Consider the following 14406-nt stretch of genomic DNA (forward strand, 5'->3'; position numbering starts at 1 on the left):
AATCTTCAATTGGTGTTCTGCAAATGTAGTGTGACATTCTCCATAACACAACAGTTTTGAGTAGAAATAGAGCGCTCTCTGCTTTGCCTTTCATCTGTGTGTCATTTCATACTGTGAATGCAGCCCATTTTGATACATATTCACAGGCAGCCATATCATCTTAATTCCTTGCTCCTGGTGTATATCTGCATTTTCTCAAAGAGGTCAAGGTATTAAATAAATCCCTGTGGAAAATGCATGGGGAGAACAGAAAACTGCTGTGTGAAATTTTACCATCCTAATCCTGATTTACCAATTTTACAGCCAGATACTGGGGAAGTATTGGTGATTTGCCTTATGAGGAATCATAAAAGAACTGGATGGGAGGTTATTCACTTTCTTCACTTAAGTAACATTAGTGTGTTTGTACCATAGAATTATAGAAAGAAAATGTTTTTTAGCAACATTAGTCGAAAACGTGTTTTCATGGTTTGGGAGTTTCAGTCTTTATGGCTTTTGTAGTCTTGTGTAGCAGTAGCTGCAGAATAGAAACTAATTCTTGTGCAGGTTGGAAATTTGAACATGGTTTTATTATTTGTTCCAAACTGTCTTAGTTCTCACAAGACCTGTGTTTATAGGGGGGTCAAAATACAGCAGCCTATGCTCTTTCAGAATTTTTCCTGATTTTTTTAATTCACTGACCATATTCCCATGCATTGCAAATGGGCAGTGCGTTCACTTGGGTATATACACCCTGAATTAGTAAAATAAAATAGCCTTTTCCCTTCATGTATTTGAAGTTATGGAAACAGGACATGGAAATAGAGGATGGTAACTGTATTCCAAAATCTTCCTGCTCACTGGTCATTCTTGGTCTGTGCCCCTGAGTGTCTGTGAGTTGGCATGGGTGTGCTGCTGGGATGGGATTGAGCTATGCGCTCTGCTTTTCCTTAGATCCAAATGCAGTGTTGGCTGAGCTGTTCATGCTGAGTTCTGTTGGTATCTTGTGAGCATCCGTTTCATGTCAGTCTGTGAGCAGTCATTAAAACCAGTGCATAGGAAAGCTGCTCTGCTGTCAGGGTTGCCTGGCTGGAAGCAAACTTCCAAGTGAGAATGTGGTGGCTTTGGAGGGTAAGGAAGTGGGGGTCTTTGCAGGCACACTGGAAGGTGTTGAAATGGGGATGAGAGCCCAGGGTGGGAGGGTTTGGTAAGTGAGGGGTGTTAAGGTGTCAGCAAAGGTTGGTTTGAGGGCTGTCAGGGGACAAAGCAGAGCAGGTTTGGAAGGGGGAGCTAGGAGAAGGTGAGGCTGCTCATGAGGGTTCAGGACTCACAGTCTTAAAAGTAGAGATTGTTATGTTGGGAGCCAGCACCCTTAAACTGTTGGGTTTGGTTAGTTGGACTATAGGTGGGACTGGCTGGTGCTTTGAAGACAGACCACCGCTTTCAGCCTCTGTCTGATGTAACATTGTGGTGAGCTGAGTCGCTTGGCTCCTCTTCCGTTGGCATCCCAAAATCCAGAGTAGGCCAGTCAGCAGACCCAGCCCTGCAGAGCTGCAGTAAAGAATTGATGTGCCTGCATCTTGCCTTCCCTTCCGGAGCAGGCTGAAGGAACTGCTTGTTGCCCTAGCTGAGCAAGGGTGTATAAACTGAAACATTGTTCCAGGGTGGAGAAACCACACAGTTTGTCAGTTTTGTTTCTATGTAATTACTGCCTTAAACTCAGGGTTTAAACATGCAACTGTTAGAAAAAGTAAGTATCTTTCCATGAAATTTGCTGATGCAGGAAGTGCAAAATGGATATTCCTGGAGTGGTACTGGGAATATGGAGATTTGTGCATGGTCGTCTGGGTTACCAGATTGTCTGGGCCACATTTAGCCTAAGTACGATCTATGTAGAGAGAACTAGAGATGACAGGTCAATGGAATAGTGAACCTGCTTGTCTGAGGACTCGGGATTAGGTGAGTATTTTCTCTGAAGTATTTGGGGAGTGGGGTTTGGCAAACCTAAAGTCAGGTTCATTTATAGATTGGTGCTTCAGTATTTCTTGACCCTGAGCCAAGGGAGATACTCAGGTCCTAAGGAACGTCTGGGGTCTGAACTGGGAGGAGAAAGACTGAAAATAATCATAATTTCTTTACCAGGCCAGAGCAGTCATTCCAACCCTTGTAGTGAAATTCCCAGGTGTGGTAATGAGGTGAAGGTTAAATAAAAAGAGGTGAAGCTTAAAGAAAAGGTTTTAGCTCTATCTGTTGTTGGGTATTACTGGCTTCTTCATGCAAGTCTTGTGACAGTCATCCTAAAGTTTGTAAGGTGCTTGTTGGGCCTCCATGTCCAAACAGGTTTGTATAGCTGCCCTGATGCAGTTCTGCCCTCCCAGGCAGTGCTGGAGGTAGGAAGGGTTTGTGGATGGCCAGGAGGGTCAGGCTAAAGTGTAAATCCCCACTGATGATGTGCCTTTTGTAGCAGTGTGGTTAGAAATCACCCGTTGCAGTCCTCAGCAGGCTGCTGGCCACTCAGATAAGTGTTCATTGCTTGCGTGTCAGGGGATTTTTAGAGGGAAGATCCTTCCCAGCCTGTGGCCCCACAGGCTCTCAAAACCAAAACTGAGACAACCAGTCTGACCCCCTGATTAACACTTCAGTTCCATAGAAAAGTTAACAGTTGCAGATGGTGATGCTTTGGATCAAGTCAAGATGTCAAGACCAAAAAGGTAATGCATGATCTTGGTAACTGAGTTCTGCTGGGTATTGTGCTGCACTTTATGCTTCTCTAAGTATAGAAGAGAAGTAAGAAGTTCTCCTTGGAGATGCTGTTCTAGGGCTTGAGGTCTTTTTATGTTTGCTTTTTTATATTTGTTGCTGAATGTCTGTAATAAGTGAAGCTGCCCCCAGCAGAGCACTAAGGATGTGTTTACTCAGTTTTGTGTAACAGAGGGTGTTCTGCGAACCTTTATTTTGACTCAAAAATAAACTCCAGAATAAACTTCTTTGGTTCTATTGCAGATGTTCATATAGTTTGTACACTAATAACTCTGGTTTTTCTTCTGTGTGATGCTGATGATTGGCTACATGAAAATGCAGAATTCTCGGTAGGTTCTATGTGGGTTACCAAAGATCTGGCCTGTATTAAATGTCAACAGAAGTTCCACTCACAAATGACTCCTCACTTTTTAGCTGGGTTTGTACTTCAGCGGCAGGATGGGTTCTTTTTTTCTTTTTCCTTTTTGTTTTGAATGAGATTTTAGAATGTGTCCTACATGTTACCTATCCAGATACAGAGGCAGAGTAGTATTAACGGCCGTTAGGCTAGGAGGAAGCAAGCTGATTTAATATTACTGTTAGAATGTCTGAAATCAGCAGGAACTTGAAAGAAAGCCCTTTTAGGAAGGCCTATGACACCGGGGCTTGTTGCAGTAGGGTGTGAGATTAGCTCCTGTGAAATTGCTTGAGTGATAGACCTCAGGTATCTTTGTCTTTGAGTTTAAATCCTTTGCAGGGTCAAAGCTTGCAGCTGTAAACAAGGCTGGGATGGCCACCTATAGTAATGGGAATTCTAGCTGGGACCGGTCAGAAGACATGCAGCAAAGAGGGAGGGCACTTGCCTTATAATGTATGCACCGTTTATTTCCATAAAGGCTTTGAAAAACTTGGAGGGCAAATTGCGCAGGAAGGATGACCCTTGCTGTCAGTGCCCCTAACGTAATTAGAGTATCCGCAATCAGTAGAGCATGTAGTTCATGTGACAGACTGTCCTGTGGGCAGATCCTCTGCTGCAGGAGCAAATGTAGACTAATGGAATAACTCTGGGAACTGCCCACAGGTTCCTTCTGGAAATTTTCTTCACGAAGACTGATTTCAGATTTATTTTTTTCCCTACTCGTGATTCCACCGCAGTTGTTCCTGTAGGCAAAGCTGGGAAAGATGAGGCGAAATGTCTGAAGAAGGTTATGAACCTGCATTCAGAAGGCAGATGAGCATCTCTTGGAGTGGCACTGGCCTTTTGAGAGCTTATTGCACATTTGTAGCTCCCCTCGGTTTTGTAAGTCTACTCCAGAAGAGTTCATAGGGCGTTTTAGATGTGCTAGGTGTTAGGTGTGGGAAGAGGAATGTGGTTTCACTCAGGAGTTCAGCAATAACAAATGGAAGAGCTCTTGGTAGGAAGGGATTTGTGTTAGTTTTACTGGTTAACTAGACTAGTTCAACTGGAAGCATGCTTTCAATGGAGAATGTTTATGGATACCTGCTCTTTATAGGTTCTTTGCAGGTTTTTTTAGCAACTTTACTGCTAGCTTGAGCAGTAGAAGGCAAGGGATATGAGTTTCAAATTAGCATTCCTGTGGTTGAAAAATGGTCATTATTTGTTTTGCAATACCATGAAGGCAGCTTCCTCTTGTCAGCTCCGTGGATTTCCTTCCCTTTCAGGATTTAAGGCTGCCATGTGTGGAGTGCTTAGCACATTTTCTGCAATATATGTCTTTCCCTCGTAATACATTTGTCAGGAAATAAAAAATTCAGTCTTGTTGGGCTTGTTTTGGTATTATTTTGAGGCAGAAAATACAGAAGTGTTAAGCAATGGTACAAAAAGCAGTGCTATGAAATTTATTTTCAAGTGTTTAGAATCCTCTAGGATGGTTTAAAGGACTTTTCTTTAATTAAAAGTGCCATACACTTAGTAAAAATCCATGTTAGTTGAGCAATTGATTTTTTTCTTTTTTTTTTTTTTTTTCTTTTCTCTTAAGAAAGGAAAGCTGTGAGTTTTCTTGTATGGAGTAAATGTCACCCTGTTTATATCTTAGCTTTGCTGCAAGTCAGGACTTGTACTATTCCTCTAGGTTGTCATAGAAACACAGCTAACTGTCATTTCAACTCAGGCTGCTGATGGTTTTATTTGTAGGTTTTCAGGATTATTAAAATTTAACAAAAATTATTGATTTGTCTTTTTATTAACACTGCCTTGTGTTTACTTTAGAAGTTCAGACTGCATAAGAGCTTTTCCTGACAAAAAAAAGTACCTTTAGAATGATTAAATTCTGATACTCTGACTAAGAGCTCATCAGGTGCATTTAATATATCAGACAGAGTTTAAAGGAGCAGAGAAATCTTGCATTTTTTTGCAAATCACCTTTTTCATTTCATTTTGTTTACAGCAAAGTGCCCCCACCACATTTCAATTCACCTTTCAGCTTGACTTTTACTTAACATAAAAGATACCTGTCAAGAAAGCGTGAAATGGGTACATCATCGTGCCCAATATTGGAAGTTTTCATTTTATTCCCTGTTTTTAAAGCCTGGCAGAATGCTTCAATGCACTGACTTTTGAGGTATCTATTTTTTGTATATGCATGTGCAGGAAAAAATCACTTAGTTTTCACTCATAAATAAGACAGGCAAAACTTATTTACAGTAACTTTATCTAATGGTCCATGGATGAATGCTTTTATGCAAACCGCTCAAGAGACTAGAATTAACTTTTCACATTGGTTGCACATTGGATGTCCAGACTCCAGCAACATGTGGGATCTTATGAAAACTAGGTGACTGGAGTTCAATTTCTACTTTTCTGAATTTATTCAATGGTTACCCATGCATTTCAAGTATAATCTTTGTAAGCAATGTATAAAGTGCAGTAATGTATTAATTGCATAAAATGGATGCATACTTCCTTCCGCCCTCTTTCCATCACATGTATGCTCTTTTCTTTGACTTTACCTCCTCCCTCTACCCTGTAGTCATTTATTAAGGATCTGTAGGTGCAAGGAATTTGGCTGATTTATAAACAGCCCTGTAATTTGACATTGTCATTCTGTCTGGTAACAACTTTGTTCAGTGTTAGATTTACTGAATAAATTGTTTCTTGGTGGACATTTTGACACCTCACTTCAGACTTCTACGTCATGGGCTGCTGACATCCCTACATTAATCTCATTTGTATTCTGTCATAAAACTCTCAAATAACATTTTAAAAGGGCCTCTCTTCGCAGCATATTTATATAGGCATTGGGCTAAATACCGAGTGTTTCCATAGGTCGGGATGGCTTTTTTGTGTTTTGTGTGAAGGGGTGTATGTGTTACTGTGTGCGATGGTAGCACATGTGGTAAATGGCTGTAATATTTAACTTGGGAAGTACTCCAAAGGCAGTTTAATAAACAAAATGCATTTTCTTAGCAAGTTAACATGTTTCTTCCAGATTTATTTTTCACGCCATTAGCTACTAGAAAATGTTGGACAAGTATAGTTCTTCTGCCATAGACTGGCACTGTGCATTTTTGTTCCCTGTTCTAGGGATTGGAAAGCAGTGGTTGGTGTAGTTTGAAGTAAAGGGTCTCCTTTACTAGAGCGCTGCAATGTTACATTCTGGTTGCTTAGGAATGAAAGACATGTTTTGTGTGGGAAACACACTCAGCATTGATGTGTTCATTAGAACTAATAGCGTAGGAGACAATGGTTGCAGGTGTACTGTTTCCCAGTGAAGACCAAGGGATATATATGGGTTTGTGTACGTCTGTGTGTGCATAGTATTAACAAAGGCTTACTGAAGCTTATGAAATCTCTTTCTGGCATTGTAATTCAGTAGACCATCTGTTACAGATAGATGCTGATGACCAAAGTACTATTTTGACGTCTCTTTTCTTAAGAGAGAAACATTTTGGGTCTTAAATCAATGAATTCTCGGCTTGTGTCTTTGAGCTCAGTCTCCTTTCTCTTCACTTTCTGCCACTTGATGCATCATGTTTCTTTGCAGCTAAGTAGTGATTGGGTGACAATAACTAACATACCTGAGAGGATGCTTTGGTATTTACCAGGAAAAGTTCCTAACATACAGATGATGAAGGTGATCCATAGGAATATGCTGTGTCTGGATCTTTTTCCCAGACAGTTTTGCCACAACATGGTTATTTTCTTTTGTTGTTGTTGTTTTGGGTTTTTTGTAACATAAACCCATTGGTGCATTTTATACAATTAACTTATTCCTAGTGGATTCTTTTTACTTTTGTTCACAGCACTTTGCCTCTAGCCTTCCCACAGAGGTGCAGCATCTTGTGAAGGTCTTGAAGTTTCTTATAACCTGCATGCTTCAGCTTAGAGTTAATTGTGGCTACAGTGGCACACTTTATTTTATCATTACCCATTTTTCCATATCCATCCCATTTACATTTTTCTTCCGAACTGTGAATGACTAACTTTCTGTAACAAAGTACACATGTACATTTTTCCCTGCCTCTTACAGCTGAATTAATATGCTGCTGTACAGTCTTTGTTTGCACCCAGAACTTTGGAGTAAAAAGAGAACCCAGTAACAAAAAAGCACAACCCAAGCCCCCTCCAATAATAAAAATGTAAAAGTTTGGCTTCTGATTGTAATGGCTGCTGTTAAGAGATAGCAGTGACCCATCTTCACCTGTTGCTGTGTTTTGGGGTATCATTTAATTTGGCTTTATTTTAAAAATGAATTTCTTTTTTTTTTCTCTTGTTCCCTTTTCCTTGTACCCTTAAAAATTTAGGAAGATGAGAGTGAAGAAGAACCGAAGCTGAAGTATGAACGGCTTTCTAATGGAGTCACTGAAATTCTCCAGAAGGATGCAGCCAGCTGCATGACAGTACATGAAAAGGTATTACTTGACTTTGTAGCAGAGAGAGAGAAGTTGTGCTTCATTTTATGTATTTATCTGTCCTTATAATGCATTGGTGGATCACGTGTGTGGAGAAGCTGCCAAAATCTAGAAGTGCAGCATAAGCCAACACCAACAAAATTCATGGTAAACTTGTGCTGAAGAATCGACACTTTCATAGTGAGAAAATGAGGTGGGAAGTCAAGGTGCAGTGGTTTGTTAGATGGGATGTTTACGTCAGCTACTGGGAAGGCGGTCACTTATATGGATTATGGACACTACTCTGAACAAAAATTGGGATACAGTCCCAACTTTTTCCTTTCTTTCCCAGAAAGGAAGTTGGCATGTACTGTTCTTATTTGTTTAGCCTGAATCCCTGATGACAGACTTGGTCATGCCAGGGGTTGACTTAGGATATATTCCACTGTAGAATACAGCTGAGTTTGTGTTAATGCAGTGTAGAAGGGAAGTAATAAGAATTCTCCTTTTTTCTTTGTTTGGTTTTTTTGGGGGGTGTCATACTAACACTTCCCTGTCTCCCTTCCCTAATTCAGCATGTTAAAAGGGGAATGCGCATGCTCTAATGCTGCTAACATTTGAGACGTACAAGGAATAAAATGGAGAAAGTGATGGACAGTGCAAAGTGAAGAAATTTTATGAAGGTTCATTCCTTTGTTCTGACAAGGAAGAAACTTCATACGTTTCTTTAGTGATTTGAGCAATTACTTTTTATTTTCTGAGTTCTCTGCTGTAAATACTGCAGAACATTTTGAAATATTAAGGAATGCTGAAGAGCATCTGAAAGTCTGAGTTAATGATTTGTCAAGTAACTATTAGTATGTAAAACATAGTAGCTATTTTCTGAATGTATAATTTTTCACAGTCAGTAATAGCTCTTTAACAGCTTTTGTTAAGGGATCTATCTCTGTTATTGGCTATATTTTTAGATTGACTTGTGCTGTGTTTCTTTTACTCAAAGGACTGTTGCCATGGCTCAGGAGGCTCTTAAGATGAAGCTTGTATTTTAACTGTGAGAATGAAAACCATAAGTCTTTTAAAAATGTTTTTTGACAACTTGGAATTACACAGATATTTGGAAAATTGGCAAGCCTTTCCTCCTGCTCTGTGCCCTGTTTGTGTCACTGTTTTTTCCCTGAGCCTCAGGTAAATTTTGAAAGCTGAGAGTTGAACAGGCTTTTTCTATAAGGATGTGCACCGGTACAGCTTTAACTATAGTGTCACAAAGAGTGACAATACAGGAAAGCTGTTTAAGTATCGCAGCACTTTTAGTTTTCCAGCAAACTAGATACACTATTTATAAGAAGGATCAATATTGTTAGAAACCAGGTGCTGGAGTCTTTTAGGAATAGGTCTCTTACAACAGAGAGTCAAAATGAAGCTGGGCTGTAGGTTTTGTGAGGGTTTTTTCTGTTTGTTCTGGGTGGGGACTTTTTGTTTGTTTTCCCTGCAAGAGCAGGAAAAAAAACACGAAAGACTCATCATTAGCAAAATTACACAGTACTATGTAAAATATGCCTCTGATTAAAGCAGTTTAACTTTGCTGGGAATACTGAAAATCTGGCTTCTGTATTCAGATTAATTTCCCCCCAGAATTACTATTTTTTTCCCCTTTTCACTGCTAAAGCATCGTATTTTCACCAGGCTTGCTGTCTGCACTGGATGACTAATCGTCATGGCACCTGGTGCATTCAAGCAGGCCTGTGCAGTGGAATAGTCATACCTAGTTATGTCTGCACACCTGATGTTTTATTAACCAGTATTGATTTTTTTACCCGGGGGACTTTTTTCTTCCTGAAAAAAGGCAACCTTGCAGGAGTGAAAGGCATTGCAGGGGATGAATTTCTAATGAACCCCTTCTTTCCCTTTCTTGACTCCTTTTAATGTAGCTTCATATTTTAAGTGCCTGGACTGAAATTTCATTTTAAGCAATTCCATTTTGATAAATCCTTTTAAACCTTGACTTTCTGTAAGGTTATTTTTTAAAGATTGTGCTGCCTGACTGACACGCTTAGCAGTGCCTGTAAATTTGAGCATTTCATTATAGGTTGCAATGAAGCATGCTCACATGCAGTGAAATACAGAGAATTGAGGAGCCTAGACTATTTGAGTAATGCTGAAGGGGGGGGGGGGTGTGGAATAAAAGAAACCACTGTCATAAATCAAGTAGTACCGAAGTTCTTCCTTTTCTGTTTATGTGTAGTTCACATGGTTCAATTAACAGCTGTTCTTTCAGAATCAATTCCCTTCTTGTTTGTATCAGAGTAAGTTGGTGATAGCATGTATTTGTGTGGAGTTTTCTCTATTTTTGCTACTATTTTTTAGAATGGAACTCCTGAAATTTGTAAGGAAAAGTGTATTTCTCTTGTGAGTGTTCGATGCAGGAGTGTTCCTGAGTGAAGGAAAGCAAACCCAGTGGTTATCTCTGTGCTTAAATGCATACCTTCCATAATTCAGCAGTATTTTACCAGTGGCTTACCACTGGCCTTTTAATGTGTTTGAACATTTGGGTTTTATGTCAATTAGCAAGATAATTAAAAATAAAGCCCAAAGGAAACCATTATGATTGAAACAAAGCTGCAGAAAGGATCTAGGAATTATTTCAGGTCAGTGTTGGTCCTTGCTTTCACACTGCATTTTTAATTTGCTGCCACAGTCCATCAGGCAGTGTGTACGGACTGCAGACACGCCATTAGTTGTCAGTGGATGAGGGGCCTCATGACTCATTCTGACAGCTAACTTGCACTATCACAGTAATGTGGGCTTGAAGCCCTGTTTTATACCTAAGTTGCAGTTGAAATAACCTTTCTTTATAGAAGGTGGTGGTGTCTTTTTTTTTTTCCCAGGTGGTGCTAATCATTAATCTGCTAAACATCCCAGAGGCCATTAAGAATTGCTGTAGTTCTCATTGAGGTGTCTTTGTGTTTAGGTAATCGGTCTTTTTCTTTTACAGTTTTTGGCACTGGGAACACATTATGGCAAAGTTTATTTGCTTGATGTCCAGGGGAACATCACACAGAAGTTCGATGTTGTAAGTATGGCATTACTCAGAACACATCTACTGGGATGCAAAAATGCTGTGGTGTACTAGGTAACAAATGGGTTAATGCTCTTGTTACGCCTGAAATTTTACTAATGCATTTCATGAACTCCCTCCTCATAACATAAGAGCGAGTATATGCTGCTTGCAAAAAGAAATTAAACTGGATGGTTTTGTGATGAGCACATCCTGGTTTACATACATTAAACTTTCCTCATGAAGACAGAAGAGGAAATACGTACTTATGATTGTAAGTGGCTATTATTAATTATGTAACCCAGAGGCTTGCGACTTCCAGAAGGCATGAGCCTGCTCATTAGGTGACTATTGTCAGTTGTTAGTGTGTGCACTATCACCTTATCTAGTTGCCACAAGTAATTGAAAATTGATTGATGGTCTTGCTGGTTCAGTTTATCTACTGCAAATATATAACGCTAATATTTTATGTGAATGTTTTGAAGCTTGGACTCTTAAGGGATTGTATTGATTGAAGGAGAAGCAGCTTTTTCCTTATTGTGGTTCCTGATATTAGCAGATGAATGAAATGCCAAATTTTATGCTCTGTTCTAGGGTATTAAATGTTCCTTGTAATTGTGGCTATTTGTTGATTATTTTTTGTTTGTAACATCCCATTTTCACGTTCCCTGTCTTCCACGGGTGGTGGGAGGAAGAGAATTAGCAATTTTTTTTTTTCTCCTGGCGTTGTCACAGAATCTAGTAGCCGAGCATTGTTTTTTCATAGCAGTGTCAGCACTTGTCAGAGTATCCATCACAAGATGTTGGCATGTTTGCAAAGAGAACATATGTTCTAGGGCTGACACAGCTAGCTGCGTGGGAGGGGTGAAAGGATTTGTTTGTATTTTTTAAACCTAATTATGCAATTGTGCCAGGAATGGGGTGCCCGGAATGTCACAGCCTAAACTCCTAAGCACAGACTCTGGAGGAAATTTTGTGTATAGCATTGGTTGGATTGACAGTGACCGTATTAATGAAAGTCAAGCTAATTACGTTCTTCTATTTCTCTTAACTTTGAATGGTCATCAGCCCCACAAAGGAGGTGCTGACTACATTTCTAAAGAGGAAAAGCTTTTGGTATCTTTCTTACAGTTTTGATTGCTTTACATGTATTCTACATACTAAAGATAAAGTTTCTTTCTCTCAGAATTCATCTACGTAGGACAGGCTCGATTAAAGTGTACGTGAATTCTTCTCTTCCATCTCTGCAGTAAAAGACTCACTCGAAGTGGGGATTTTCTATTGAATCAGGCATAAACTGTCTTACACTTGTATTCATTATACTCTGTCAGGTGCTTGGAAGAGCTCTGCATCCTCTTTACGTCCACCAACCCAAATCTATTCTTTTCCTTAACAGAAAGTCCTACCAATGCCTGCTGGGAAGGTGGTTTCTTATGATGAAGTTAAGCTTGGGCTATGTAAACCATGTTCTGCTTTACAGCGCTTGTTTGGTTATCCATTTTTCAAACTTGATGATTATTTTTGTGCCATGTCTTCTTATAGAGATGGCAGTGATTTCTTTTAAAAGTATTGTTTGACTACAAACTGCTTTTAGCAAGAGAATAGGAAAAAGAATTTTTTCTTCAATTCTGTTCTTAATGTTTCTGTCTATTTTTTCTAGTGCACGTCTCCAGTGCAACAGAAAAATTATATCATGAATATGATATAATTGTATCTGGTGGAAAGGGTGCTGCTTTTTGTTTCTTTTCTATAATTTGAAAAAAAAATTATTTTGGTCTAGGATCACTTGTCTTTAAAAGAAAAGTTTTCCAAGGAACTACGAAGGGTTGTAGGACAGAATGGGCTGCCTATGTGAGAAACAAAGCAGCTCTGTGACATCCTTGGCTGCTTAAACAGAAGTTTCCTGAACAAATGTTGTTGGCTGTTAAACCCATAGACAGTTTAGTCTGGACTGGTTGCTGTATGTCAGAGTATTTTCCATCTAACCTCAACTTTTCAAGGTCATGGACTGCAGACTTAGAGGTATCACTATCAAAGCCTTTGGTGAGGTCTTCCTTCTGTTCTGTCCTGCCTGTGCTGGTTTGCAGTCTCTCCTGGAGGATTTGCATTAGAGCATCGCCATGTTGTAAATCCCAACTAAAATGTACCTGTTTATTGAGAAGAGGATCGCTTGCTGAAGTGTTAAGGATACAAAGCATTCCTTGTCAGTGCGCTGGGGCAAAGAGTATTCTCTCCAGTGGTCCCTGGTTCTTTGTTGAGTCAGATTCCTCCTGAAAAGCATTTCATTGGTGAAATGGCAGATAAGGTTTTACCTTAAGGTTCTAAATAGAAGTATCTGTTGTTACTAATTTTAGGAAAGTAGTAGTTTATAGCAATTGTTCTGAGTAAATAAAATGGTCTCTCATTAAACAGCAAGCAGCGTTACCACTGAAATGTTTTAATTCTTTGCAGTAAAAAGTGTGCCTGGGGAGTGACTTTTAGAAGTTTTCTTTCTGAAAGAATCTTTTCAACAGACAATTTTCTGTCCTGTGTGATAACAGAAATGAACAAGAAGCCATTTGTCTGAGAGAAAGAAGTAATTCAAGGAATTGTTCTGCATTCGAGTCTTCATCTGTATATTCCAGGGGGTTGGTTTTGTTTGTTATTTTTGAAATGATTACTTATCTATACATCTAAGTCTGTTATATGTGTAAATAGAAAAACCAAAACGTACACAGGAAAATGTAAACATCGCTAGATTTAAAGTAGTGTTAGTATGTGGAGTACACCAGAATGGAGAGAGAGGGTTTTATTTCAACCTTTTTAAAAAGTTTGTTTTAATGCGAGGTCATATTAAATATATGTAGAAAACCACCATTGCTGCTACCGTAGTCCTATTGATTTCCATGTTTCTTTGCTAATCTCAGGTAATCATGTTCAGTAATATAAATGGGCTTGGAAAGTGAAAAAATAAGAAACTTGTTTTCATAATAAATCATTTGCTTTCCATGTTGACTAACATCTTAATTTGAATCAAATTGTAAAACAGAAATAGAGACTGCTCTCAGAGGATTTGCAGCATAATTACTGTGTCATGTCTCCAACTCCTGTGAACTTTGAGGGAGAAAACTCACAGGTATGTTGCATAATCTCCAAGTTGTTTAAGGATGGCCCTCATGTTAAAGGCTGTGTTCATTTAACATATTATATTCCTAAAACCAGCTGTTAGAAACACTATAATGTAAAGGCTGGCATCCTTGTAAGCTCTGCTATTATGACATGCTTCTTTGTTGTTTAAAAGAAACCTTTCAAGACTTCCCTCTGTAATGTCCACAGCAGCAAATGAATATGAGTAACCTGAATTTCAGATACCGGCCTTGGGCTGCAAAGACTTCATCATGTGATCTACTTTGACCCATAAATATTCACCCAGGGTTCTGTGAAGCTAATGTAGACAACTAAGACTTCTTTTCAGAAGAGGATCTTGCTCTCATCCTGCTCAGAAAATACCTGATGCTGGATCCTGTGCCATGTAGATGACTAGTCTTTTCAAGTTTGCAAGTCCTTTTGTCAACAGCAGTGAAAATGTGTGCTTTGAAACTGATATGACAGACTTTTTGTTTGGGGAGAACTGAGAGGCAGGAATTTGGGTGCTTTGGCCTTGAGTGGTGCTGGTATCTATCTCGGCAGCCATGCTGTGCTCTTGCGTGATCCCTCTTTCGTCCTGGCCTGTTGTGTTTTTATCTCTTGCCAGTGTGGCTGTCTTTGACAATGTCAGCCTTCTAAGATTAACTGATATGCAT

At 39.4% G+C, this 14406-nt stretch overlaps 1 protein-coding gene across 2 annotated transcripts in view; it reads left to right on the forward strand.

Annotated features, from left to right (window-relative positions):
• VPS41 (VPS41 subunit of HOPS complex) overlaps positions 1 to 14406 on the forward strand; it is a 98263-nt gene that overhangs the window by 8613 nt on the left and 75244 nt on the right. For both annotated transcript variants that reach the window (XM_065665739.1, XM_065665740.1), the window contains exons 3-4: positions 7483 to 7590; positions 10562 to 10639. In XM_065665739.1, coding sequence (XP_065521811.1) covers positions 7483 to 7590; positions 10562 to 10639 — 186 coding nt within the window. The remainder of the gene's footprint in view (positions 1 to 7482; positions 7591 to 10561; positions 10640 to 14406) is intronic.

Source organism: Lathamus discolor, chromosome 2, assembly GCF_037157495.1.
Source record: "Lathamus discolor isolate bLatDis1 chromosome 2, bLatDis1.hap1, whole genome shotgun sequence".
Lineage (NCBI taxonomy): Eukaryota > Metazoa > Chordata > Aves > Psittaciformes > Psittacidae > Lathamus > Lathamus discolor.